Source organism: Nycticebus coucang, chromosome 7 (assembly GCF_027406575.1).
Source record: "Nycticebus coucang isolate mNycCou1 chromosome 7, mNycCou1.pri, whole genome shotgun sequence".
Lineage (NCBI taxonomy): Eukaryota > Metazoa > Chordata > Mammalia > Primates > Lorisidae > Nycticebus > Nycticebus coucang.
The window spans coordinates 19685240-19712713 of record NC_069786.1 but is presented as its reverse complement, the minus strand read 5'-3'; the positions used below and the strand labels follow the sequence as shown (position 1 = coordinate 19712713).

General features: G+C 40.5%; 1 protein-coding gene across 4 annotated transcripts in view; it reads right to left on the bottom strand.

The window, feature by feature from the left end:
• The window catches only part of CCDC93 (coiled-coil domain containing 93), a 109548-nt gene that overhangs the window by 16911 nt on the left and 65163 nt on the right, over window positions 1–27474 (bottom strand). For all 4 annotated transcript variants that reach the window (XM_053597423.1, XM_053597424.1, XM_053597425.1 and 1 more), the window contains 9 exons: window positions 17085–17147; window positions 13869–13942; window positions 12673–12754; window positions 11655–11726; window positions 10231–10284; window positions 8724–8786; window positions 5365–5473; window positions 3192–3274; window positions 1103–1140 (listed from right to left, as the gene is read on the bottom strand). In XM_053597423.1, the coding sequence (XP_053453398.1) occupies window positions 1103–1140; window positions 3192–3274; window positions 5365–5473; window positions 8724–8786; window positions 10231–10284; window positions 11655–11726; window positions 12673–12754; window positions 13869–13942; window positions 17085–17147 (638 nt within the window). The remainder of the gene's footprint in view (window positions 1–1102; window positions 1141–3191; window positions 3275–5364; window positions 5474–8723; window positions 8787–10230; window positions 10285–11654; window positions 11727–12672; window positions 12755–13868; window positions 13943–17084; window positions 17148–27474) is intronic.

The window sequence follows — 27474 nt, the reverse complement described above, 5'->3', positions numbered from 1 at the left end:
CTGGCAGAGCAGAGCTCTTCACAAAAACACCCAGACTGCAGGCTCTCTCAATTATCAAAGTAGAGATATCAAAGTAGACATATCACAAGGTTATATATTACCAACTGAATCTGAATTCTTTTTTTTTTTTTTAAACAGAGACAGAGTCTCATTTTGTCACTCTCGGTAGAGTGCCGTGACATCACAGCTCACAGCAACCTCTAGCTTAGGCGATTCTTTTGCCTCAGCTCCCCGAGTAGCTGGGACTGCAGGTGCCCGCCACAATGCCTGACTGTTTTTTTGGTTGCAATTTGGCCAGGGCTGGGTTCGAACCTGCCACCCTCAGTATATGGGGCCAGCGCCCTACTCACTGAGCCACAGGTGCTGCCTTGAATCTGAATCTTATGAGGGAGGTGTGAGTTTTTTTTTTTTTTTAAATTAGAAAAGAAGCTTAAAATCTAGGGTTCACAATTCATTAGAATCTCAGTCTTAATGTGTCCCTCTTCAACTGTGAGGGGACACCAGAAATTTGTGCTAGAGAAAAAGGAAGCCTTCTATCCAGAGGGTATGACCTGGGCATGCCCAGATGGTAGGCTGGCCCCTGGACAGGTTTAGGGCTGGTATTGGGCCCAACTGGGCCTGACAGAAAAAAATTCCTATCTAAACAAAGTGGTTTAGATGATGCACATTAATTTAAAAATGAGATCTATTATAAGATTAAAATAAAATTTTTAAGAAAGTATACAGATTATTCCATTATTTACCTTTTACAGATTTCTACATGCTCAAGAACAAGTAGTAGTAATCTGATCCTATCAAGCAAAAACTATAATACACAGAAAGATTATAGGAGATAGGCATAGTCAAATTATTTGAAAGTAAACTTTTTTCCTAAGCTCTTCCTTTGTTTTTAAAATTCACTCTAGTACTATCACATTTTTTCACTATAAACCAAGATATATGTGCACTCAGTAGCAGGGGTGAAAGAGCAAGAATGAATCCCATACCCAGCATTAAGTCTGCATTCACCTTTGTCAGTCAGACCATGAGGATACCAGGTGGACTGAATATGAAGTGCAGGGTGGTCAGGCTCTTTATAGAAAGGAGGAATGACAGTACTTACTGTGAGAAGTTCTCATGAATTGAGTTCAGCAGGCTAATCTGTGGAAGCAAAACAGAACAAAACAAACACAACATTAAGTAAAAGGCTGACAGATTTCTGTACTACTTCAATCAATGAAAGCTTGTTTCATCTCTAGATACTGTTTCTGAAGGGAACACATACCTTATTTATGAAGATTAAATGAAAGAAAAAAAAAAAAAAAAAGAATGTAGTCTTTTAGTTTTCCTCAAGGAATCCACCTCCCTCTACTCATGAAAAAGTCCCTCCCTCTTTCTACAACACAATCCCAAGAACTCTAGGACAAGGGCTCCTTGCAGGGACCTGGATCCCAGCTGAGAAGATACTAAGTTAACACAAGGGCTCTTTGGTAAGCCGCCACCACAGCCCCTGTCCTGCCAAATACTGCACTTTATCTTCAGGGATGTCAGCTCAGGGATAACCAGCTGGGGTGGAGAGTGAGAACTCAAGTCCATCTTAGCCATTCCCACAGAATCTTCTAGCTGGTGCAGTCAGCTGCTGGGTGGCTCTGACAGCCTCCATGGGGAGACACTGTTGAAGGCCCCGTTTCCATAGACACTGCCTCATCCCTCCATAGCAGGACCCTCTGTCTGCTCCAATGATCCAGTCCCGGAAAGGGCTCTGAGTCTGTAGCGCAGAAATGTAGTTCCTCCCTCTGGTTGTACAACTACTTGACTTAGGGGCTTAGACTAAGTAATTAATGTATTTGAAATTCAGGTTCAGAGTCTGCAATATAAAAATATTTCTTATCCTTACTACTCCTCTAGAAAGTTTTAAGGCTAAAATATCACAGGCATAAATGCATTTAGAATAAATAGCCAATTTATTCAAATGCAAAATTCTGTGTTACCATGGCTTGGAACTAAAAAGCCCAACCCCCAACTTCCACACTCTGATAATCCTAGTTTTTAAAGAATGCAACAACTTTAAACACTGCTGATGAAGGAAGGTCAATGGCATGGCCTTCTGAGAAGGAGCTGGCCTGTCCCTGTGTTAGGGTTGGGAAATCTTTCCCTTGCCAGGTAGGAAGACCCTGAGGCCAGGGTGCCAGGCAGAGGTATTCCCAGGTTTGATGCAAATCCCACCAAATGCATTCATCTACTCAAACATTTATCAAATGCCTGTTATGTGCCTGCCACCATGTAAGAACCTGGATACAGAAAAAAACAAAACTTAATCCCTCTTCAAGGAATGCCTAGGAGGAGAGATTTATCTGGTTTACTGACGTCACGCAATAAAGGTAACAATAATTATAGATGCATTGATTTGGATTTAGGTAAGATACAATATTATACAAGATAGAAAATTACCTATAACATCATTCTTATTAAAGTGGTAATTAAAGCAGATTACAAGATGATAATAAAATAGAAACAAAAAACTGACCATGTGCAATAAACTTTTTCTCACTCTGTCTTCATCATAATCATCACCAACAATCAGGTATTATCTCCATTTTATAGGTGAGATGAATGAGGCCATACTAAAATCAAAATCTGTTTGATGCTAAAGCCTGTTCTCTCTCCATTACACTATATTGCCATTGCGGACCAAAAATGTTCTTTCTTTAATCATTAGTTGTCCAATGTGGGGAGCCCTGAATCATGAAAGGATTTAACCTGACACAGTCTGTGAGAAGAGGGGTGCTCATGTCAACCCTTTTCACTCCTGCTTGCAATTTTACAAAGTTTTAGCTCATTCCTGTCTGCCCTTGATGATTACATAGCTATTTTCTCCATATCCATTTCATTTAGATGGTTCCTCCCTTCCCTTGCAACTCAGACTAGTTTCATCAGCTCCAGAGCTCCCATATTTCTTTCTATGATGGTATTTCTCACACAGCAGCACAGGACAGCTGTCTTCAGGTCTCACTTCCCCCAAGACAACGTGACCTCCCAAGGAATCTTACTTTTTCTGACTTTGTATCCCAGAATTTGACATAAACTGGTGCTCTTTCTGCTTACACTGAACACATTCAACACAGACATCAAGTTCATCTAACTATCTAGAGTCAACTATACTGTCTGCTGCTCTTCTGATGAAGCCATTTTCTTTTTATAAAGGTTCTTACCTCTTTTTCCAAATATACCTTTTTATCATCCAGGGTATTATATAAAGTGAAGAACTGTTTGGTTTCTTTGTGCACTGCTGAAACTGTAAATGCAAAGAAATCAACACATAAGAAAGAACAGGCCTCAGAACAGCCCAAGTGCTCTCCCCATGATGCACGCCGCAAAGGACTCAGGCCTGACAGGGCTGGTACTCCATGGAAGCCCCACAGTGTGAAAACCAAATAACCTGGGACACATTTTTAAAACTCTTAGGGCCAGTGAAAGGAAAATGTCTGCAGCTGGGACTCATGTGATGACAGTGGATATTCAGAATTGAAAATTAATACCATAAATGAACCCTCTGGCTCAAGAATTAAGTGGGGGTTGCAGGTATCTGGTAATAGTAATAAAAAAATAGGTATACAGGTATTTTGGTGCAACTGCTTGAAAATTTCTTTGGTGTGAAAACATCTTTATCAAATGACTTTAACATCTAAAATTTGCCCTTTGAAATATACAGATGAAAGTTATTATTATTACTGCTAAAAGTTTTAAAACAAGCATGAATAAAAAATTAAAGGGAAAGATTTCACTTAAGGCAGAAACAATTTTTTTTCTGAAAATTGTCATTGCTGATACCTGCCTCTGATCATCTGAGTCTAATGCCAGGACCAAAGGAAACCTCAAGCTCTGCCCCTCAAGTGAGGCAAAATCTGTAAAGGGAAGCATGATCTGGATTACTCTAGTAGGAATGGTGCTCTAATGTGAACCAGGGTGGGTGCTTGAGAGGACAGGGTCTCAAGGCAAAAATGAGGTGGATTTTTAATCGCCAAGTGGGAACTGCAGGACAGCAGCATTCTTGTGTTGGAGGCAGAGATGTGCTCAAGGCAGAGATGCAGCTGCACAAGAGGACTGTAGCTGGGACTGCAGGGGAGATAGACGGTGGAGTGGGGCCCAGATGATACATAACTCTGAACAATTTATTCAGGATTCTGATTTTTCAACAAGTTGTGGTGAGCTATTAAATATTAAAGCTTTTAGAGCAAGGGTATAAAATGATCAAATTTATGTTTGAGAAAAATCTCTCAGGCAAGAGTGTACTGAGGAATTAGACTCTGGGTAGAATTAGAGGAGACTACAGAAGTAGTCCAGAAAAAATGGAACCAAAAATTACTAAGAAACAGAAATGATGGGCAGCTCAATTTGGAGAACTGAGAGGAGGCCAGTTTGGCTAGAGGAACGTGGGGTAGGGAGGCTGAATTCAGTTTTTATTCATTGAGTTTGAGGTATCACAGAGACATGTAACAGTGGGAGCCTGAAAAGGGGGTGATTAGTTCTTGTCTGGGATGGGAGGCCCAGAATAGGCTGACAGAATCTGCATTGGGTCTTAAAGGATTTTGCCTGCCAGAAGAGAGGGGGATCAGGCACAGGGAACTAGAAGAGTCAGGGATGTGATGTCAAAGCTCTTTGCGTGCCCAGTGGCCATGCATGGACTGGTGAGGCCAGAGTGAGGGTTTAGATAAGGAAAGGAGCCTGGGGAGGAGCCCAAGAAAAAGTCTTCATTTAGCAGGCCCTGAGGAGCTCCTGAGATGTGTCAGCAAAGAGAGAAGTGATACAATCAGATGCGTGGCTAAGGGATTAGGAGGAGGTGCTGCAGGCCAGCTAATCATCATTTGGCTGAGATATGATGCAAGTGAAAGCAGACAAGGCAGGGGCTATAGGAAGAGAAAGGCAATGACAGCTTTGAGGGCTGTTCTTAGCCTGATGAGATTTGGTCAGAATAGGCTAAGAGGGACCCAGTCATGGGTGACCAGGTGAATATAATCCTGTTGAAGGTAAGGACCACATCAGCAAGGAAGACTGTAGAGAATAGTGAGTGAGGACTGATACACAGATGCTTGGGGCCACGATGTTCCACGTGAAGTTGCCAAGTGGAACAGGAGCTCTACCTCCCCCCTCCAGCCTCAGGCTGCCTGAAATGGGACTGATTCAAAGCATTACTCTAAAAGCTCAACTGGCTTCCAACAATCTGTCCATGGAGAGGGCAGTGAGAGGGCCGTGGTGCTGCTCCTGGGACCGCCAAGCAGGCCTGATGACATTCATGGACTAACACATGCTCCACCATGCCAAAGCAGGACGGAGCCTCTCGCTTGCTGTCCCTCCCCAGCCTCATTTTGTGGCTGATGCACCTACTCTGGCGGTAGAGTTCAAGAAATCTCTTCTGATACTGGATTAGCTCGGCTCGGCTGGGCACTTCATCGATTTTGCGGTGTAAAATTGCTATTTCTCGATTTCTTCGAGCCTAAATGCAAAAGAAAAAAGAAGAACACTCTTTGGTAAAAAGCCTCACACATTCTCTGGGGAGCCAAAGTATAGCCTGCACCCTTCCTGAGCCCAACCACATGCCCTGGAATGCAGGCACAAATTTCTGCCATTAACTTGAGGTCCCCGTCTCAGATTTTGAATGATTCCCACTTCATAACGCGTGGGAGGAAGTGTAGCTATGAAGTAAACTATAGAAAGTATCAAGTCAAAGGACAGGAAGGAAGATTCTGAATGGGAAGGGCTTTTGTGACAGCCCAGAACTAGCCCACCAGGCCCCAAAGGGCTCTAGAGTAGCTGGCTCGACCACTGCCAAGCAGGGACAGACAATAATAGGAATGCTTTCCAGACAATGGGCATTATGCCACCCAGCTGACTCCATATACATTCCAAATTCCTTAGCCTTGTTGTAAACCCTCTACAATTTACCCCTCAAATACCTTTCCAGCATTCTCTCCCTTCCATGTGTGAGGAAACTGCCCTACTGATGGTGTCTGGGAGGCAGTGTGGTACTATGCCGTGTTGGGCTGGGGCCAGCTGCCACAGCAGTAAGCTTCTTGCTTGCATGTGGCTCCAGCTGCACATTTATGGTCTTGGGACCAAGTGGGCTCTAGGCACTGCCCTTATTCCATGCCTCTATTCCACATGCTGGAGTATATCTGCCACATGCTCCCACTCTCCCAGCCCACTTTCCCTGTGATATGAATCTCCTACTCACTGGGGAAATAAGAGGTTTCAGGTGGGAAACTCAACATCAATCTGGCAACCAAACCAAAACAGGTTATCTATAGCTCTGGTTAGAGAGAGAGATGTATTTCTTCTTTATGCCCAGGCTAAGTTCCCCATGGGTGCTCAGGCTCTGACTCCTATTTTAGTGTTTTAGGAATACTAAGATACAATTATTCAGTCTTTTTTTAAATTATTAAATCATAGCTGTGTACATTAATGCAATCATGGGGTATCATGTGCTGGTTTTATATACAATTTAAAATATTTTCATCACACTGGTCAACATAGCTTTCCTGACATTTTCTTAGTTATTGTGTTAAGACATTTATATTCTACATTTAGTAAGTTTCACATATACCCTTGTAAGATACACCGTAGGTGTAATCCCACCAATTACCCTCCCTCCACCCATCCTACCCACTCCCCTCCACTCCCTTTCCCCATATTCTTAGGCTATAATTGGGTTATAGCTTTCATATGAAAGCTATAAATAGTTTCATAGTAGGGTGTAGTACATTGGATACTTTTTCTTCCATTCTTGAGATACTTTGCTAAGAAGAATATGTTCCAGCTCCATCCATGTAAACATGAAAGAGGTAAAGTTTTTAGTTTTTTAGGAATATTAAGATACAATTATTCAGTCTTTTCCCTGCATTTTTAACCTTTCTTTATCACCTGGCTCCTTGTCATCAGCATCTAAATATGCTCAAGTCCCTCACTTCTTACAAAAGCCCTTCTGTAAATGGTACAGCTCCCAGACTCTCCCCTTTCACAGCCATGTGTTCTGAGAGCCACGTGACCCAGGGGCCTCTACCTCCTCTTCTCTAGTCACCCTTAAGCCCACCAACCAGGCTCTCCCCAGAACCCCCTGAACTGCTCTGGTCAAAATCACATAGACCTTCTCAGGGCCACATCTAGTGGACAACTCACAGCTTCTAGCTCTCCTGACTTCCTACAGCACTTACTCTGCTCATCTCCACCAAGCTCTCTGCTCAGCTTCCATGAGGCCTCATGCTCTTGTCTTCCTAACCAGCTGTTTGAGCTCATCTTCATTGGAGGATCCCTCCTCTTTCTCTGCTTGCCCTCCCATGCTATGCTCCCCAAGGTTAGGCCCAAGGCCTCTTTTACATTTTCAAAGCCATAGTCCCCTCTGACACAGTGCAGACACCCCTGTATCCAGCCCAGACTACTCTGAGAGTCTGACCTCACAACCAACCACTCCTGTGACATTTCTACTTGGCTGAGTGCCTCAACTTTTAAAAGTCCCTAACAGATAGCAATAATACTCCTATTCATATTTCCACCCTCTCCCTTACTTAATTCTAAATCCTCTCTTTTATGCTTCTTCTCAATGAATAACACAAGTATTCCTCCTGGTATCAGAAATTCAAGCATCATCCCGACTCCTCTCTCATCTAGCCAATACTAACTTCTATCAGCTACAACTCCTCAATCTCTCCACTACCAGTTCCTCTCTACTATCCCACAGCCAACACCTGACTCAGCCAACTACTGGTTTTTGGGCCACCTTCTCCCTAGTCAGTCAGGAGCAGCCCTTAGTAGGTGACTTGCATATAAACTTCCTTGTACTTTGATGTCTATGACATGTCTTGGTTCTCAAATAACCAGCAGCCAACTCCCCAAAAATGGGTCATCCCATTTACTATTTCTGGGGCCTAGTATGAAGCTGAATATGTCCTAAGTACTCAAACAAAAAGTTTCCAAATAAGCAGTTGTACTGTCCTGACTTTATTTAATTCTGTGTGTCTTTATAGATTAGTAGAATACTTGTAGCAAAGACAAATTTAACTCACCCAAATTTAACTACAGAGTCCAGCAAAATAAGTAGACAGAGGGAAGGGAAATGGGAGATAAGACCTCATGGGCCCTCACAGTCCTTTGGCCATTCCCAGGAGAGCCTGGTCTTTCCCTCCCAGGAAACAGAAGGAAGGCCTGAGCCAAACACAGTCAAAGTGCAAGAAGTTCTTGGCTTTCAAGCTTCCATGTAGGGGAATTTAAAATGTAATTTTGGCTCTAGTGAATTTAGTTTTAGGACTACCTTCACAACCTAACTCCCTCGTATTTGATGTCATTCCCACAAACTGCTGGTTACTAGAAAAGATAGCTAAAATGGGCACTCTGTTTGTGAGGAACAGTACCAGACAAGAACATGTGGCACGCACTGTATCAGTCGCTTGACTCTGGGAAGGTATGTAACCTATTTGAGTCAATTTCTTCACATGAAAAATGAAGCTAATAATACCTACTCCCAACCTGGAGAGGATCGACTCCAGTGGGTAACTGGGAAAACACAGCACCAGTGTGAGACCTTATTATCAACATCTTAAGTCCTGGACTTACACTCCACATAGAGAGAAGATTGGTGAATAGCAGCCTTATTATCTCGCCTCTCTAGTTCTTATATATTGAGACACTTTCCAGTTCTGTCATAAAAGATTTATATATAGCTAGATGCATTTTTTGTTGTTGTTTTTACTCACCTGTAGTAAACGTATTTTGTAAAGTTTCTCTTTCTCCATATTATACCGTCTGTCTAGGTCTTCCTAAAAATTAGAAAAGGATGCAATTATTTAAGAATAGAAAACTTTCACTGTTTCATAAAGTCTTTGCTAGTGAATATGTTTTTTTTATCATATCTCCCTTGTCCTGAGCCCTCAAATTTCTTTCCTTAAATGGCCAACTTTAGGGTCTATATCCCATTTCACATGAGACTGTTGACACACTTTCATATTACAGTATAACAACTCTTTCTTCTGGAACCCACACCAAATCCAGTGTTCTTAAATGACATAACCTCCAAATATACATATGCCCCTTTCCCCCTTCCTCTATAAAAATGATTAATAAGGAGACAAATCATTACTTAAAGAATCTGTTGTTCTAGGTGTCTGTGTTGATACTTGATTTTCTATGTTTCTATTGCATATGTAGCTCTTTAAATTTACAGCAACTAAAATTTTTTAAAACATTCAGTTTCTAGCCACATTTCAAGTGCTTATTAGCCACATGCAGCTAGTGGCTACTGTACTGGACAGTGCAGATGAGGAACATTTTCACCATTGCAGAAAGTTCTTTTGGACAGGGCTGATATAGAGAATAAAGAGAAACTAGCCCCTCACTGAATCTGATGAGGTAAGAGACCCCGCTGGATGGTTTGCTGCCTCAGAGCAAGTTGTAAAAGGGGTCACAGGTGTCCCTGACCCTGTGTGTAGGAAACACACATACTCAGTCTCCTCCACAGGGCTCGGCTGAGGGAAAACTCCAACAGACTTCACTGTAGGAGTCATGAAGCTCATTCTAGGGGATTATGAGGGCACAAAGGGAAGAGGAATCCTTGAAGATGGCAAATGCTTAGAACTTTCCTGCTTTTCTTCTTCTTCCTTTCCTATTTCTTTCTTCTGGAGGTTTGTTGGAATGCTGGGAGCACTGGTTTAACTCAGAACAGAGGTCAGCAAACTACAGCCTCTGAGCTAAATTCTACAGCCAAATGTGCATCGTGGCCTGTCTTTGTAAACAGTTTTCCTAAACACAGTCATGTCCATTCATTTACAGGTCAACTATGGTCACTACAGCAGAGTTGGCCCATAAAGCTGAAATACTATCTGGCTCTTTACAGAAAATAGTAAATAGTTACAGCAGAGAGAGTTTCTTCCCTCTGTACCACCCCCACCCCTCAGAGCCTGTGGTGTAACCAGCATGTGCAGCCAATGAAAGCCTCTCCCCTTTTTAGCTGAGATGCTAGAGTGAAGATAAAATGCTTGCATGCTGGCCTGGAAGGAAATCCACCAGAATGGTCACCTTCACCCCTTCAGCGTCCCCCTGAGGGGCTGGTTATGTCAAATGGGATGATGTCCCTGAAAGCCCAACAAGTGACGAAGTAGACATAGGGAACATTAAGGTGGGCATGAGAAACTATCACAGGAGAGTGTAAAGCTGGCTGCCACACACCTGGGGACAAACCAGTCCTAGGAATGGGCAGGTACTTACCTTGTGAGTCATCATGGAGGTCAGGGCACTAGGTGGCTCTCCACTGGAGGGATTCTGAAACGACGGAAACATAATAAACACGTTTCCTGAGTAAGGGGAAAAGGAGAGAAGACCAGCACCTAGATGTAGGAAAGGGATGAGGTGGGGGTATGGCAGTGCAGCTGGAAAATGGTCTGATGCCCACTGAGCATGTGTGAGGAGTGAGCAGAAAGTGAACAGGCCTTGCATGAGCCCCGGATTGTAAACTGTTCTTACATGTCCCTCAATTACACATGAACAAGGTAAACTCTAACTCTCTCTAGAGTTGAACATGAGCAGGAAACCTTCTAACAGGACATGCTGAGAAAGAAATGTGTCCTGAGAGTCTAGGATTTGTGCAAACTCAGGCTGACCAAGCCAATGATTTCAGCCTCAAAGTTTCAAAGTTTTAGAAACAACTGGAAAGGCAGTTTTTGTGATGATGGTCCCAGGACACCACTGCTGTCATGGGCTCTGCCTTTCACATATGCTTAGTCCCCTCACAGATGTAAATGACACAACGAGTCATGACAGGAAAGAGACACCTGCAAGCTGTCTCACGGCAGTCTCCTGTAGCCATGGGCTGGGTGGAACAGTGGGGCACATGGACTATGGTGCTGGTTGGCTGGGACAAGCTCTTCCCCTCCCTGAGCCTCAAGGTCCCCATTTCTACAAGGGAGAGGGTGTCATCGATGGGTTCTAAGACCATATCCAGCTCTCACTTCTTAGGCAGAAGGCTCCTCAGAAAGTAATATTTGAATGAAGTATGAGAAGTAAAAACAAAACCAAAGATATTGCTACAATCTTATTTGGCGAGAGAAACAGACTTTATTTTCCTGTCCTTATTTTTTGATTTAATGTTTAACAGAAATCCATACTAGCTCCTTGGAAGATCAAGTCCTTTGTTCAGAGAACTAGTTGATCAGAAGTGTTCCCTAAACCCAGATGTTCCTGCAATCCTCGGGCTCTAACATTAAACCTGACACTGTTCTCCTTTTTCAAGTTCGTTGTTGCCTTTGGGAAGGGGGCATTTCCTTGCACAGGAGAGAAGCGTGGAATGGGTAAAAGGAATAAACTTTAAAGAATACATTGAATAGGAAACAGAGCTTAGACAAATCCCAGAAACATCTCTCTAAAGGGAGAAAGGCCAGCCTTGTGTGGTCTGGTAACTCATAACTGCATTACTGCCTTTCCCACCCACTGCTGCCTTTTACCCCATAAGGAAGAGAAAGGAGAGGATACAAATCTAAGAAAGTCAGAGGAGGAAAACAGTTGAGAAATGTGTATTTATAGGACCAGTTTAAGTGAGCACCAGACAGTATGCTGGTCAGTCCTCTAGAAATCCTTTCCCTACGTAAGTCATAAACAGCCCCTAATAGTCTCAAGGACTAACTCAGGGACTTTACCTTTTCATCTCCAGCTGGCGCTCTCTCAGCTTTCAGGTTTTCAATTTCCTGTTGCAGCCGTATCATCTCCTCCTTTAAAAGTGACAGAAAGATTTGCAAAATTTGAACAAGCTAGCAACTGGATGCAATTATTTAGCTATTTGATCTGAAAATCTCATTTTTACATTTCATGAATTTATGTTAGGACAAAAAGAATTGGGAGCTAGCTGCACTGAACACCAATTCTCAGGCTGGGAAAGTTCTTTTCAGGAGGATACAGGAAGCTGTACCTAAGTGAGAAGAGGCCTTTCTTTCTAAAGAGCTGGTGAGGCATGTAGTAATCACTGGGAAATAAGATGAATGACAGTAGTTTACAGCATAGTTCCAATCAGCCTTTTCTGCTTCCTCTCCCAGAAGGCCTCGGCCTTATCCATCTGTCCACCCCACCCGGGGCTCTTCCAGCCTGGAGCTGGAAGTCCCTTCTCCACTTGCCATCCTGCCTTGGCCTTAAGTAAGATTTGAGCTTCCTGATTGCTGCTGTGCCAGAGTGGCCTTTCCTCCACTGGGTCTCACACTGAACTTGCCCAGGCTCGTTTTTTGCCTCTACTGTAGTCACCAGTGCATGCGTCACCCCCACAACCAGAATACAAGTTCCCAGATCACAGGAGCCAGAGCTTATACATAGGACACATAGATATCCTAGGTTTTCAGGACAGCCCTGGTTTTGAATGATTCTTTTCACAAAGTTCACATCAATAAAATATGACATATTTAAAAAAAATTATCAAACTTTTCTTTCAAATACCTATGTGAATTAGGTAACACTGTTTGCTGGACTGTACTCTCAATTTTGGAGTTTGGCACATAGTTATTATTCTAACTTACTTCTAGAATCCTTGCAGGGCACCTACCACAGTGCTCTATTGATCGTATACGCCTCATGAGTAACTGATGGGTCTGTTCTCAAACTGCAGTTGGATGGGGTGCTGCAACAGGGCAGAGGGGAATAAACCAAGAGATGACACCAAACAACACTTACTCGACAATGTGCCTTAAACTCTTGTTCCTGACTTTTCAGATTTTCATTCATGGCTACAAGTGCTCTCAAGTTCTGCAGAATACTGAAGGAAAAAGACAAAAATAAAGCAAAATAAACAACAACAAAACACATGGCAGGCCATTATGAATCACAGCAAAAATCAGATCCCCAGATAAAAAAAAAATAGACTCTCCTTTTAATATTTTTTGTCTCCTTCAACAATTTCTGATGGAGTCACCACAAATGATAATGCTATCAATTTAAGTGACATTATTTTTCATTTATATAGCCAAGACCATTAGGCCAGATCTAAACTAACATTAGAAATTCCAGAATTAAAATACCAACTATAAATATATGAATGAGTTTAAAAAGTACTGGATATATTATATGATGCCAATTATTCAACTATATTCAGGGCATATATAGTATTGAAAATCATTTTGAATATCCATTCTGAAAAGAGAACACCTTGCTTAAGCCCATTAAAACCAATAATTAAAAAATAAAAATGTCAACTCTCTGACAGTACTTTGATCTAAATCATGAAAGAATGATTTAATTATAGAGACAAGTATTCTGTGGGCACTTTTTGTTAAACATGTCCATAAACCAGAACTACTCATTTTGTGTATGAAATTTTTTATCATTTTACAATCTTGTTCAAATAAGCAACACCTAGATTTTACCACTGAAATAGTCTAGAGCAAAAAAGGTCCAATGTTAAGTGCCTCTTCTCTTCTACTGACAATTAACTTTACATAGAAATGTAAAAATAATCAAAACAAAATTACAGCACTATGTCTTGCCAAAAAAGACTTCACTTGTTCTCCCAAGGAGACATGTGCTGTTAAAAACTGGTAACACTGGTGGATTCCAGGGAGAGAACTGGGTGGCTGGGTAGGGTGTGAAAAAGACCTCTCACCATCTGCCCTTTTTGTACTATGAAGGTAAGGTATGGCTGACTCCAAGAACAGAAAAACACACAAAATGCGGCTTCTGCTTATGAGGGGAATTGGGTTGAAGGCAACCCAGGCACATCTCAGCATGTGCCTGGGCAACAAAGAGTCAACACAGCACGTGAAATGAACTGACCTGATGGCCTCGGGCTGCTTTGTCTTGTCCCCAAACAAGCCATCATGTATTAGCAAAGTTATTTTTCAAAAGGAAAATAAATGGATGATGAAACCTTTTACCTTGGATCAGCTTTGGATTCTATCTTCTCAAGGGCTGCTTGCTCTTTGTCCAGTTTCTCACTATAGCTCTTCAGCTGCAGGAGGGAAGGGAGACATTGTTGCTAGGGACGTGGTAGGATAACACAGTGAGTGCACCATCTTCTTTCCCTCTGGCTCATATCTATACCCCACTTTTGATATGTGGCCAAGCCAAATGGATTTGGCTGTGCATTGAGAAAACAGGGCAAAGAAATGGGCCAGGAGTGGAGAGGTAACCTGAAAAGGTCAAAACCAGACTCTTCCAGAAACATTCTGCTGGTTAGAAAAACCTTGGCAATATTTTTAAATCACTGCAGCAAATGGATGGAAAGCCCAAAATAATCCGGAAAGCAGGTGCCTTTGGTAATAAGGGGAAAATAAAAGGTGGCTATAAGAGAGACCCAGGCTTAAATTTCAGAATATCAATATCACAGGTATTAATAAGGCAGAGTTAAAACTTCTGATTTCTTAAATAATTTCACTTTCTTTTTCTGAGGCAATAATGGGATTTTTTTTTAAAAGAAATTTAAGCTCAGATTTTAACGTATAAAGTATGTAGTTACATCATACAATAGAATATTAAACTGCTACTTAAAAAATAAAGAGTAAAGTAGCTCTTTTACAATGATCTCTAATATATACTGATAGGTAGAGAAACCAAAACACAAGACCATGAACACAGCTGCTTCCAAGGTATATAAAGAAATGTATATGTTGAATGCACAAAAGAAATGCATGTGATTGCTTCCATATTCATAAAGTATCTCTGAAAAGATTCAAAAGAAACTGGTTACATTGGTTTCTCTGGAGTGGGTAACTGGAAAATTGTGTTACAAAAGTATTTTTTACTTCTTGAATTTTAAACCATGTAAATGTATACCTATTAAAAAATTATTTTTTAAAAAATTCTAAGAGTCTAGTTGAAAATAGTAGACTAAGCACAAGTTGCAGCAGCCCCCCCAAATTCAGACAAGATCATAAGAATTAACCTCACAGTAAAAAACGAGAGCTGGCCAGTAAAGATAGCCTGAGGAGGATGCCACGTGGAGTCAGCAGCAGTAGGAAGGATTGGTTTGCAGGGCTGGGGATCTGCACTAGGAAAAGCCAGGTAGGCTAAGTAATGATGACTGATTCCCTTAAACCCAATAGTTGGTGCTTAAATCTCAGAGATAGAACCAGGTGCCATATAGTTGTCAACACCCAAAGGAAAGGGGGGAGTTTCCCAATGCAGACTAGCAGTTACCATTGGCTGATCCCACAAGTGGTAGGTAGCAGCCTTCCAGAATGGATACAGCATCCACAGAGATGGTAACCAGAAATTTCAAAATCAAAGATGAGAACATACCCAAGAATCACCAAAAACTTGAGGAAGGACATAATCAGAAAAGTTATCTCAACTCAACAAGTGAATTCTGACTTGAAGAGTTACAGAATAAGAAAAACTTTAGATACAATTAATGGTCTTAGAGAGACATGCAAGAATACTGCACATATTAAAAAGAGTCAGTCTCACACTTAAGAAATTAAAATTGTGACTGCTGAACTCACACAGTGGATGGGCTGCAACCCGGCAGCCTACGCTACTGATGCCAGGGCCGGGAATTTTAAAACATGTCTGGTCTCACGTGTATTAGTCTGTTAAATCTTCACAACCACACTAGACTAATACATGGGATGTGCCCAGAGCACATCCACACATAGTAATTCTGGCTGCTGTTATTATTTAAAATCATATGCCAACGGGGTGTCAGGGACTGACCCCACTGGCAGTTTGTTTCCACATGTTCTATTGTCCTGCTTAAACAGATGTACAAAGAAACCTTTAGTGAGGTCAGTCCCTGACTCCCCACAGGTACACAACTATATATTCTTACTACTGATTTATAACACACTTACCACCTCTCTAGCATATGGAAAAGGTTCAACAAATCATTTAGTGTTAAGTACAAAAAAGCTACTTTATGGCCACTTACAATTTATATCCTAAGGTATATAAATGTCTTAGAAAATTGATATCAAAACGTTTTACCTCTAATATCTTACATATTTTTATAGAAAGACAGATCCATGACTTGGTAAACTTCATGCTGAAGACTCTGCATTATTAAAAGTAATATAGCAGCAGGGATACCCCCTGCCCCCTGAGCTTGTCATCTAATCTATAAAGAACAAAGTCTCAGGTAAAGGAAGGTGATCTAAGGGAAAGGCAGAAGAAAAAAATTTATTCTAGTTGCCATTATTGTGCCTGCCCCTTTCAAACATTCTGGTAACAACTAAAGAAACTAGTCCAAGTCAGAGTTACAAAGCTCTGTCAGAGTCACAGCAAGGTGGCAAACTAAGTGCTACATACATACTGCTATAGAAAAAAGTTACATGAGATTTTATAAAAGTAGTGACTGCTTTGCATTCACAGATGTCTCTGAAAATCCCAGTTTTCAAATGATCCAGAAAGTGCTAGGTAGAGACCTTGCAATGAGGTTTTTCCAGAATACAGCTATAACCCAAGCACCAAAATCACACACACAAAAACAAAACAAAACCCAGGTGTGGATGAAGATAGCTTTCTGTAGAAAACAAGGGACAGAAATATCTAAATATTCTTCATGACAAGTGTGGCATCGGAGATACCTGTTTCCTCTCTTGGTTTCCTAGGCAATCAGAAGTGGGAGGTAAGCAACGCTACAATGCTGATGCGAGATGGCATACTCGCAATCTGGCCCACTGAACCTGTGGTTTAATTGCATCCCACAGACCTTCTCCTTTGCTACCCCCTCCTCCATTCTGGCCCAGAGCTAACTGGCAATTCAGAACAACAAATTATATCACTCTCAGTTTTCTGGCTTTCAAAAGAAACCTCAGGCTCAAGAGATTCAGTCGTTTGGAGCCATCACATAACCTACTGCTTAAGAAGCAGAGGCCCTTCACTGTGAGTGACTTTGTGAGTTCCTCTCTGTGTCCCCCCAGGCCTTGCCCATCAGACCTGTCTTCCTCAGGAAGCCTTTCCTGATCCTTGTAGCCCACAGTGACCTCTCCCACCAAGACTGCTGTGGTTTCGAATGTAGCAGTGTGGATAAAGTGATGGCATGGGTCACACAATACCATGTAACTGTCCTATGTCCTCAATAGACTGAGAACATCTCCTCCACGTTCCATTAGTACTCTCGACAAAGGTCCATGGAGAATGGAGAACCTGCTCACCTCTGTCAGCATTTTCTTTGCTTCATTATATCTGGCTTGTAGATTGGTATGACTTGCTTGCAGCTGTAAACACAAAGATAAAAGATTTTTGCTTTTGTTCTATATTTATGATTACACAAATATGGACGGTATATCCCCATTTCACAGATGAGAAAATGGAAGCTCAGAAAAATTTAAACCAAGCAAATGTAAAAATTTTAGAAGAGTTGCCAGCAACAAATGAAAGAAAACAAACAAAACTCATTTAATACCAAGTACATGTCAGGTAATCTGAATAAATTGTATCACTGAATCCTTTATATTCAATGGAAAAAGAACATTTTTCTTATTTTACAGATGAGGAAATAAAGAATCAAAGGAGATAAATTACTTGACTAAAGTCTTATAGTTAATAACTGATGAAGCCAGGATCCACATTCAGGTCTATGTGACTTTTCTGTATGGCTACAATCAATTCAGTTAACTAACTTGTCTGTTTGCAGAATATAAACAGCATTAAGACATTCAAGATTCTAACACAGAACATGACTAGATGGCAAATAATGTCAGATAGAGAAAAGGACTCAGGACTTCAACACTAAGAGAAAGAAAATACTACCTTTAGTATTCAAAGTTACACAACTGTAAACTTGCATATCAAAAATGTCTTTTCCTTTCGGCTTACTAAAAAGGTATGTCATTTGTGTTTTCTTTTAATTTTTAGAAATCTGAAAAGATTTCTCTAAATACTCAAAGAGTTTGTGCATTTTTACATTCAAAAAGGGGACTAGGCAGAAAACAACCACCAGACTCTTTAGTTATTACCTAGCTACAAATTTACAAAAAGAAATTTTAACCTGTATCTCAATGATTACTTCAAAATAATTTGTCCCATCCTTGAGCCTGTAAATAGCCTATTAATAGTTATGTCACATGTAATAGAGTAAGTGAAAAACAAACTTAATTTTGTAACCTTACCTACTCACTTTCCCCAGATGAATGGCATATATAAATTTAAGGCTAAGGGAGGCAGGCAAGATGGCCGACTGAAACCAGCTTTTGGCAGAGGCTCTCGTCCAGAGAGAGAAATAATGGCCAGAAATAACCCAGTAAAGCATAAGATTGGGAGCTAAGCTGAGCTGAGAGAGAGTATTGATAGGTTCACATCACCCTTGCTGCAATAAGCTGGGACCCCAAGGATACAAATTTCAGGTACAAAACCCATCCCAAAGAGGACGAGAATCCTTCCCCTGCCCCCTCCCACAGGAGACTGGCTTGAGGCAAGTAGAGAACAGAGGACCTTTTGTTTCACCAAAAGGGAGAGAACGACTGAGGGCTGGGATTACCTCCACAGAGAGATACCGCTGCAAGCCTGGGCCAAAAGTTGATCTAATATTTTCCCAACCTTCCTGAAATCCCAGTCCACCCTTCCTCCCTTCTCCCCTCTCCTGGTGTTCTGGAAGACTACCCCCTGCAAAATCAGGAGCCTTTGGCAGATTTTTGCTAGGGCAGAGCACCTCATGAACTGTGGGACAGTTGCACTGAAACTATAACTTTAATAGAGTCACAAGGGGAGAGAGACTTGACCCATGCTGGAAAGGGCATAGTTCAGGTCCCGCACTGACCACCACTGACCACAGCTCGGCAGCTGCAGTGGGCAGCTCGGCTCCCCACTGGGCTCATGCAGCTGCCGCAGTGACTCTCAACCGGCTCCCGTGACCCTTGTGGCCAGTGGCAAGGCCCTCCAGCTCCCCACCAGCTCCTGCAGCCTGCAGGTGCCGCCCCTGACAGTGGTGGCAGCTCCACGATCCCTCCCACTGGGGTCAAACTGAGCTTCCAGTGGACCCCCACTGCCTACATGCTGAAGACCTTTTGAACTCTCCCACCAGATCGGTGTTTGTGTCGACCAGGACAATTGGTTTGGAACTCTTGACCTGGGCTGATCACCCGGGGACCCACCAAGGTTGTACCCTGGCTGTGTTGTTGTGGGAGTGTGTGATTCCCCCCTTCCAGTTGTCACCTGTTGGGGGGGAGGGGTGTCTTAGTTGCTTACATATCTTCACAGCTGAGATTTCAGCCCAAAGCCACTGATTCACTAGGATTGGACAGAGATTAGCTGAATACTGGTCAGTGACATCTAGCCCCACCACACCAAGCAGGTGACCAGAGTTTCAGGCAGTAGTACTGAATGGGACCTTTGTAAAACTCTAAGGGAAAAGCCACAATCACCAGTCCCAGTTCTTTGGTAAAGGGCTGGTTAATTACAACTCCAAGAGCACTCGATTCAATTTCGTCTTGCCAGTTTATTTTGGTGAAAAATAATCATGGGGCTCAATCAGTGGAAAAACTCTAGCAACATGAATAATCAGAGTATATCAACTCCCCCAAGGAATGACAAAGGAGACACAATAGAAGATCCCATTCATAAACAAATGGCTGAGACGTCAAAAATCGAATTCAGAATTTGGATTGCAAATATGATTAACAAAATGGAGGTAAAGATGAAATTAGAAATTCAAGGAGCAATTGTCTCAAGAATTCAATGAATTCAAGACAAAATCATCAAAGATTTTTACACATTGAGGCAAGAACTTGCAGCCCTCAAAGATCTGAGAAATACAGTAGAATCCCTCAGTAACAGAAAGGAAGAGGCAGAAGAAAGGATCTCTGACACTGAAGACAAAGCTTTTGAATGCTCTTAAACACTCAAAGAGGAAGAGAAGTGGAGAGCAAAAATGGATCATTCCCTGAGAAAATTGTGGGACCACTCAAAAAGAGCGTATGTTCACCTCATAGGAATCCCTGAAGGAGAAGAGGATGGTCCGAAAGGCACAGATACTCTACTCCAAGAGATAATTGAGAAGAACTTCCTAAGCATGGCAAGAGATGCTGAAGTTTAGATAGCAGACAGTTTCAGAACCCCAGCACGACTCAACCCAAGTAAAGCATCTTCTAGACACATTGTAATTAACTTCACCAAAGTTAATACGAAGGAGAAAATCCTGCAAGCAGCCAGACATAAGAAAGTCATAACCTACAAGGGGAAGAATATTAGAATGACTACAAATCTTTTTGCTGAAACTTTTCAAGCCAGAAGAGGATGGTCATTGACCTACACTGTCCTAAAACAAAACAACTTTCAGCCCAGGATCCTGTATCCAGCTAAACTGACCTTCATTTATGACGGAGAAGTTAATACTTTAATGACATACACACATTGAAGAAATCTGCCATAACCAAACCAGGTCTTCAGGATATCCTCAGACCCCTAGTCCATAATGACCACCACAATGCTCTACCACTAAAGTAAACTCACTCTGAAAATCTTTACAAAAACTCAATTTCCACAGTGGCGAAAAGATTCAAAATGTCACTGGACTTTCAAAAAACTTGACACCCAAAATACTATCAGGATTATCAATACTCTCAATTAATGTGAACGGCTTAAACTGTCCTCTTAAGAGGCACAGGTTGGCTGACTGGATACAAAGACTCGGGCCAGATATCTGCTGCATACAAGAGTATCATCTTTCCTTAAAGGATAAATATAGACTCAGGGTGAAGGGTTGGGCATCTGAAATCCAGGCAAATGGAAATCAGAAAAAAGCAGGGGTGGCAATTTTATGTGCAGATACACTAGGCTTTAAACCAACAAAAGTAATGAAAGAAAAGGATGTTCACTTCATATTTGTTAAGGGAAACACTCAACATGATGAGATGTCAATTATTAACCTTAATGTGACTAACCAGAATGCTCCTCAATTTATAAGTGCGATCCTAACAGACATGAGCAAACTGATTTCCTTCAGCACCATAATAATCAGAGATTTTAACACCCTTTTGGCAGTGTTGGATAGATCCTCCAATAAGAAACTAAGCAAAGAAATTTTGGACTTACTTCAATATACAACAATTGAATTCAACAGACATCTACAGAAAATTTCACTTGAACAAAACTGAATACACATTCTTCTCATCAGCCCATGGAACATCCTCCAAAATTGAACACATCTTAGGTCACAAGTCTAACCTAAATTTAAAAGTATAGAAATCATTCCTTGTATTTTTTCGGATCATCACACAATAAAAGTTGAACTCACCAATAACAGGTATCTGCATACTCATACAAAGACATGGAAAGTAAATAACCTTATGCCGAATGACAGCTGGGTCACAGATGAGATTAAGAAGGAAACTGCCAAATTTTTGGAACAAAACAATAATGAAGACACGAATTATCAAAACCTGTGGGATACTGCAAAACCAGTTATGAGGGAAATTTATAGTGTTGCAAGCCTTCCTCAAGGGAATGGAAAAATAACTTAATGGGACATCTTAAACAACTGGAAAAGGAAGAACATTCCAACCTCAAACCCAGCAGAAGAAAAGGAATAACTAAAATTAGAGCAGAATTAAGTGAAATCAAAAACAAAGAATTATTCAAAAGATCAATGAATCAAAAAGTTGATTTTTTGAAAAATTCAACAAAATTGATAAACCTTTCGCCAACCTAACCAAAAATAGCAAATTAAATCCATAGTATCATCAATCAGAAATGACAATGGTGAAATAACAACAGACACCTCAGAAATTCAAAAAATCCTTAATGAATACTATAAAAAACTTTATTCTCAGAAATATAAAAATCTGAAAGAAACTGACCAGTACTTGGAAGCACACCAACTTCCTAGACTTAATCAGAAAGAATTGGAAATGCTGAACAGACCTATATCAAGTACTGAAATAGAATCAACTATACGAAATCTCCCCAAGAAGATGAGTCCGGAACCAGATGGCTTCACATCAGAATTCTACCAAACATTTAAAGCAGAACTAGTACCTATATTACTTAACCTTTTCCAAAACAGAAAAAGAAGGAATACTTCCCAACACATGGTATGAAGCAGATATCACCCTGATCCCCAAATCAGGAAAAGATCCAACAAGAAAACTATAGACCAGTATCTTTAATGAACATAGATGCAAAAATATTCAATAAGATCCTAGTAAACAGAATCCAACAACACATCAAATGAATTATACACCATGAGGTTATACACCAAGTGGGTTTTATCCAGGGTCTCAAGGTTGAGACCTAAATCTATAAATACAATACATCACATAAACAAACTAAAAAACAAAGACCAGATGATTCTCTTAACAGTTGCAGAAAAAGTTTTAACAATATCCAGCATCAGAACACTTAAGAAAATAGGTATTTAAAAAAAAAAAAGAAAGAAAGAAAGAAAATAGGTATAGAAGGGGCTTTTCCTAAACTGATAGAGGGCCATCTACAGCAAACCCACAGCCAATATCATATTGAATAGAGTAAAAATTGAAAACATTTCCACTTAGATCAGGAACCAGGCAAGGTTGCCCATTGTCTCCACTGCTTTTTAACTTTGTAATGGAAGTCTTAGCAATCTCAATCAGGCAAGAGAAGGTGTTTAAGGGTATACAAATAGTGTCAAAGGAGAACAAACTTTCACTCTTCACAGATGGTATGATTTTGTACTTGGAAAACCCCAGGAACTCAACCACAAAACTCTTAGGGGTGATCAAGGAATACAGTAGCGTCTCAAAATATGAAATAAATACTCACAAATCAGTATAGCTTTTATATATACCAATAATAGTCAAGCCTAAAAAACAGTCAAAGACTTTATTCCCCTTAGAGTTGTGCCAAGTAAGATGAAATATCTGGGAACTTACCTAATAGGACATGAAAGTTCTCTATAAAGAGAATTATGAAACTCTGAGAAAAGAAATAGCTGAAAGGTTAACAAATGGAAAAACATACCATGCACATGGCTAGGAAGAATCAACATTGTTAAAATGTCCCTATTACCCAAAGCAATTTACAAATTTAATGCAATCCCTATCAAAGAACCACTGTCATACTTTAAAGATCTGGAAAAAAAAGTACTTCGTTTTATATAGAACCAGAAAAAACCTCAAATAGCCAAGACATTACTCAGAAATAAAATCAAATCAGGAGGTATCATGCTACCAGACTTCAAACTATACTATAAATCTATGGTGATCAAAACAGCATGGTATTGGCACAAAAACAGAGAGGTAGATGTATGGAACAGAACTGAGAACTGAGAGATGAACCCAGACACTTAACCATCATTTGATCTTTGACAAGCCTATCAAAAATATAAATTGGGGGAAAGATTCTCTATTTAACAAATGGTACTGGGAGAATTGGCTGGTGACTTGTAGAAGACTGAAACTGGACCCACATCTTTCACCATTAACAATAATTGACTCTCACTGGATTAAAGATTTAAAGACATGAAACTATAAAGATTCTTGGATAGAGTGCAGGAGAAACACTTGAAGAAACTGGCCTGGAAGAATACTTTATGAGGAGGACCCCCTGGGCAATTGAAGCAACACCAAAACTACATTACTGGGATCTGATCAAAGATAGCCGGGGCTTCCTAGCCACGAGCATGGTATGATTTTCCATTTGTTAACCTCTTCAGCTTTTTGCCCCTAAAAAGCTTCTGCACAGCCAAGAACGCAGTAAGTAAACCAAGCAGACAGCCCTCAGAATGGAAGAAGATATCTGCAGATTATGCTTCTGACAAAGGTTTGATAACCAGAATCCACAGAGAACTGAAACTTATTAATAAGAAAAGAACAAGTAATCCCATTTCATTGTGGGCAAGGGACTTGAACACATTGCCTACAGACACATGAAAAAATGCTCATCATCTTTAATCATCAGAGAAATGCAAATCAAAACCACTTTAAGATATCATCTAACTCCCTTAAGAGTGGCTCACACAACAAAACCCCAAAACTACAGATATTGGTGTGGATGTGGAGAAAAGGGAACACTTCTGCACTGCTGGGGGGAGTGCAAGCTAATATGTCACTTTTGGAAAGAAGTATGGAGAACATTCAGAGATCTAAAAGTAGACCTGCCATTTGATCCTGCAATTCCTCTACTAGGTGTATATCCAAAAGACCAAAAATCACTTTATAACACAGATATTTGCACCAGATTGTTCACTGCAGCTCAATTCATAATAGCCAAGTCATGGAAGAAGCCCAAGTGACCATCAACCCATGAATGGATTAATAATTTGTGGAATATGGATACCATGGAATATTATGCAGCCTTAAAAATAGATGGAAACTTTACCTCTTTTAGGTTCACATGGATGGAGCTGGAACATATCCTACTTTGTACTCAGTACTATTATGAAACCAATTTACAATCACCCACACTTTCATATGAAGAATAGATCACAACTATGGCCCAAGATGAAGGAGGGAGGAGGAGGAAGAGAGGAGAGGCGAGGGGGGTAGGTCAGATCTAGGAAGGGTGAATGGTGGGATCACACCTATGGTATGTAATGCAAGGGTACATGTCGGATCTATTAGTATAGAGTATAAATGTCTCAACACAATAATTAAGTAAACGAGATGAGGTATATATTAACCAGTGTGATGTAAGTGTTTCTAATTCTATATGAAATCAGCACATTGTACCCCATAAATGCATTTAATGTATACACGATCTGTATTTATGATTTAATAAAAAAAATAAGTTTAAGGCTAAGAAAAGGTTCACCAAGAAAAAACAGCAGACACCAATAGCAACTTGCTCTATTTATTTTTATCTTTACATAGTCCCATACTATTTGCTTCAGTTTACTTTGATCATACCCCTATAACTAATAAAAACAGTCAAAGCATTTGAAAATTGATAGACAAAAAATGTGTTTGGCATACCTGTGTGCGGCACACGCACACACACACGGAATATCTCCTTATGACTCTACTCAGTGTTCACCAAACATGACTGTGAGGTGGATGCACAGAGCTGAAGGAGATGGCCTGGGAGGCAGTCAAGGAGAGAGCCAGAACTAAAGTTCAAGAGAATTGGATTCTTAAACACAAGGCTTGCTGTTTGGCACCCTTGTGACTTCTGGCAGACAAAATTAGAATATTAGAAGAAGGAAGAAATTACAGACACCATCTCGTCTAGGAGTGAGCAACTTTTGTAGAAGGGGTAATTTAGTGGCTGCAGTTGTTATTTGTCTGTCAGATCAAACAAATTAAACTGAGTCTAACAGGTTACCGGGAAAAAAAATAAAATATTCTTACAGCTCAAATCATTCTTTTTTGGGAAAAAAGAAATGTTCATGAAAATATTGGCGCTGCTTTTTAATATTTAAAAAACAGTATCTAGGCTTATTTGAGAAATGTTTTCATCTTTTATTCTTTTATATCTGCATAAAGCTTTCTTGTTTATATTGCATTCTTGTTCATATTTTCATTTCATCCCAATGCAATCTCTCTAAGTACATTTTTATTATTTGAGACTCCTAACTACATGGTCACATGCTGGTCATCTTTAATCATGTTAACCACAGCAATAATGACTACGGTCTTTTATTGAGACTCCACTATAAGTTAGGCAGTATGCCTGAAAAAGAATAGGCTCTTGGTACACACAGGTTCTAAACCAATTGCAAAAGAGACACGCAAGAGTCAGGGAGGAATGCTCTGTCAGCTGGACCAAGAATGTGTCAGGACTGCCATTTAGAAGAGGCTTAGCATTCCTTCTCCCCACGTTTGGATAGGAGGCATAAGTGAACATGCACTCCTGCTGAGATATTCTAGCTCCTGGAGTCTTCAGTAACCTCAAAACTATCTTCCCTCAGAGGATAAAGAATTATATTATAATAAAGAGGGCTCATCCTTGATTCCCGCTCATCCTGATTTTGTGATGAATACTCTTTGAACCAATCATTTTCATTTCTTATAACTAGCAATGATCAGTAGCATAGCCTATAAACTCATGCATACTGAACTCGTTTAAACATCTAAACAAATAACTGAACAGAAACTGAACCATAATCAATCTTTGAACCCTTCTTTGCTTATGAGCCACAGCATTTTGGCAAAACAAACCTACTATTTGTTTAGCCATGGTAGAACAAATTCTAGTGGAACAAGTTCACACAAGAAGTGATAGAATCGTAGCATTTGGTATGTTAACATTTTTTGAATATGTAGGACTTGAAAGAATGAAAACTGAGTGAGCTTAAAATGCAATTGGCACCCATTTTTAAGAAAATCAATTGTTGTAGGAACTACAGTGAATCATTAGAAAGCCATTTTCATTCCCTTAATCTTCTACTATGTGTATTTTTCTAATTAAATCTTACCACCAATGTAACTGAAGCACATAACAACTTTCTATCATCCACTGACTTTTTCTGAATCAAAACTCCACAGTTTTCTTTTGTGTTTACTCACTGGGGAAAATATATGAAGGTCTTTCTAACACAGTCTTATCTGTCACCAAGTATTACAGGATGCCATCTCCTGTAGCTCTCTAAAAAATGTTCCTGTTACCTCCATTTCCCCTTCCATCAGTTGTAGCAGTTCCTGCCTAAACTATTGCATCAGCTTCTTAATAGTTCTCTTTGAATCCCTTCTCACTCAAGTCCAATTAATTCATGTTCCTACAGCAAACAGAATGGTCTTTCCAACGTGCAGATCATGCAACTCCTCTGCTTAAACCCTCTGGTGGCTTCCATCATCCCTAACATGGCTGGAAGGTCCTATTTGATCAGACTCTGCTAACCAACTGCCTCAATCATGACTCTCCAGCACAAAACAGAAATTGGTCAAGACTCTTCCTTTCCTTGCTCTCTGTTCATGTTGTTCCATAAGTCACCGCCCAAGCCCTCCATATCCCCCATGCAGACTTCTGGCCCAGCAACATTCACTCGTCTGTCTCAGTCCCCTGTGACCCGAGGCTAGGTCAGGTCTTGCTATCATTCACTCTCTCTGCTCCAGAGACTTCTCCCTCAAGTACTTATCATAGCCACAATTAAATGCTGATGAGTGTAATGTATTTATTTAGGGCATGTCTCTCCCATTAGACTTTAAGATCTTTGATAGCAAAGATTATAACTTTTTCTTTTCCTCAGAGCTTAGTCCAGTGCCTAGCAACAGCAGTGGTCAATAAGTATTTGTGAACTAAAGCTATTACGGCCCTGTAATCTTCTCCTATAACACAAGATAATAAACTTTTTCTATAAAAGACCAGACAGTAAATATTTTAAGCTGTGTAAGTCATATGTTCTCCGTTGCAACCACTCAACTCTGCCATCATAGCTTAAAAGTTGTTACAAAAAATATTTAAACAAATGGGTGTATAAAACGAGATATTATCTTAGTCCAATTAGAATGGGTCTTATTAAAAAGTCAAAAAACGAAAGATGTTGGTGCCGACGTGGTGAAAAGGGAACACTTACACACTGTTGGTAGAAATGTAAATTAGTATAACCTCTATCACCATGGAGATTTCTCAAAGAACTAAAAGTACATTTACCATTTGATCCTGCAATCCTGTTACCAAATATTTACCCAAAGG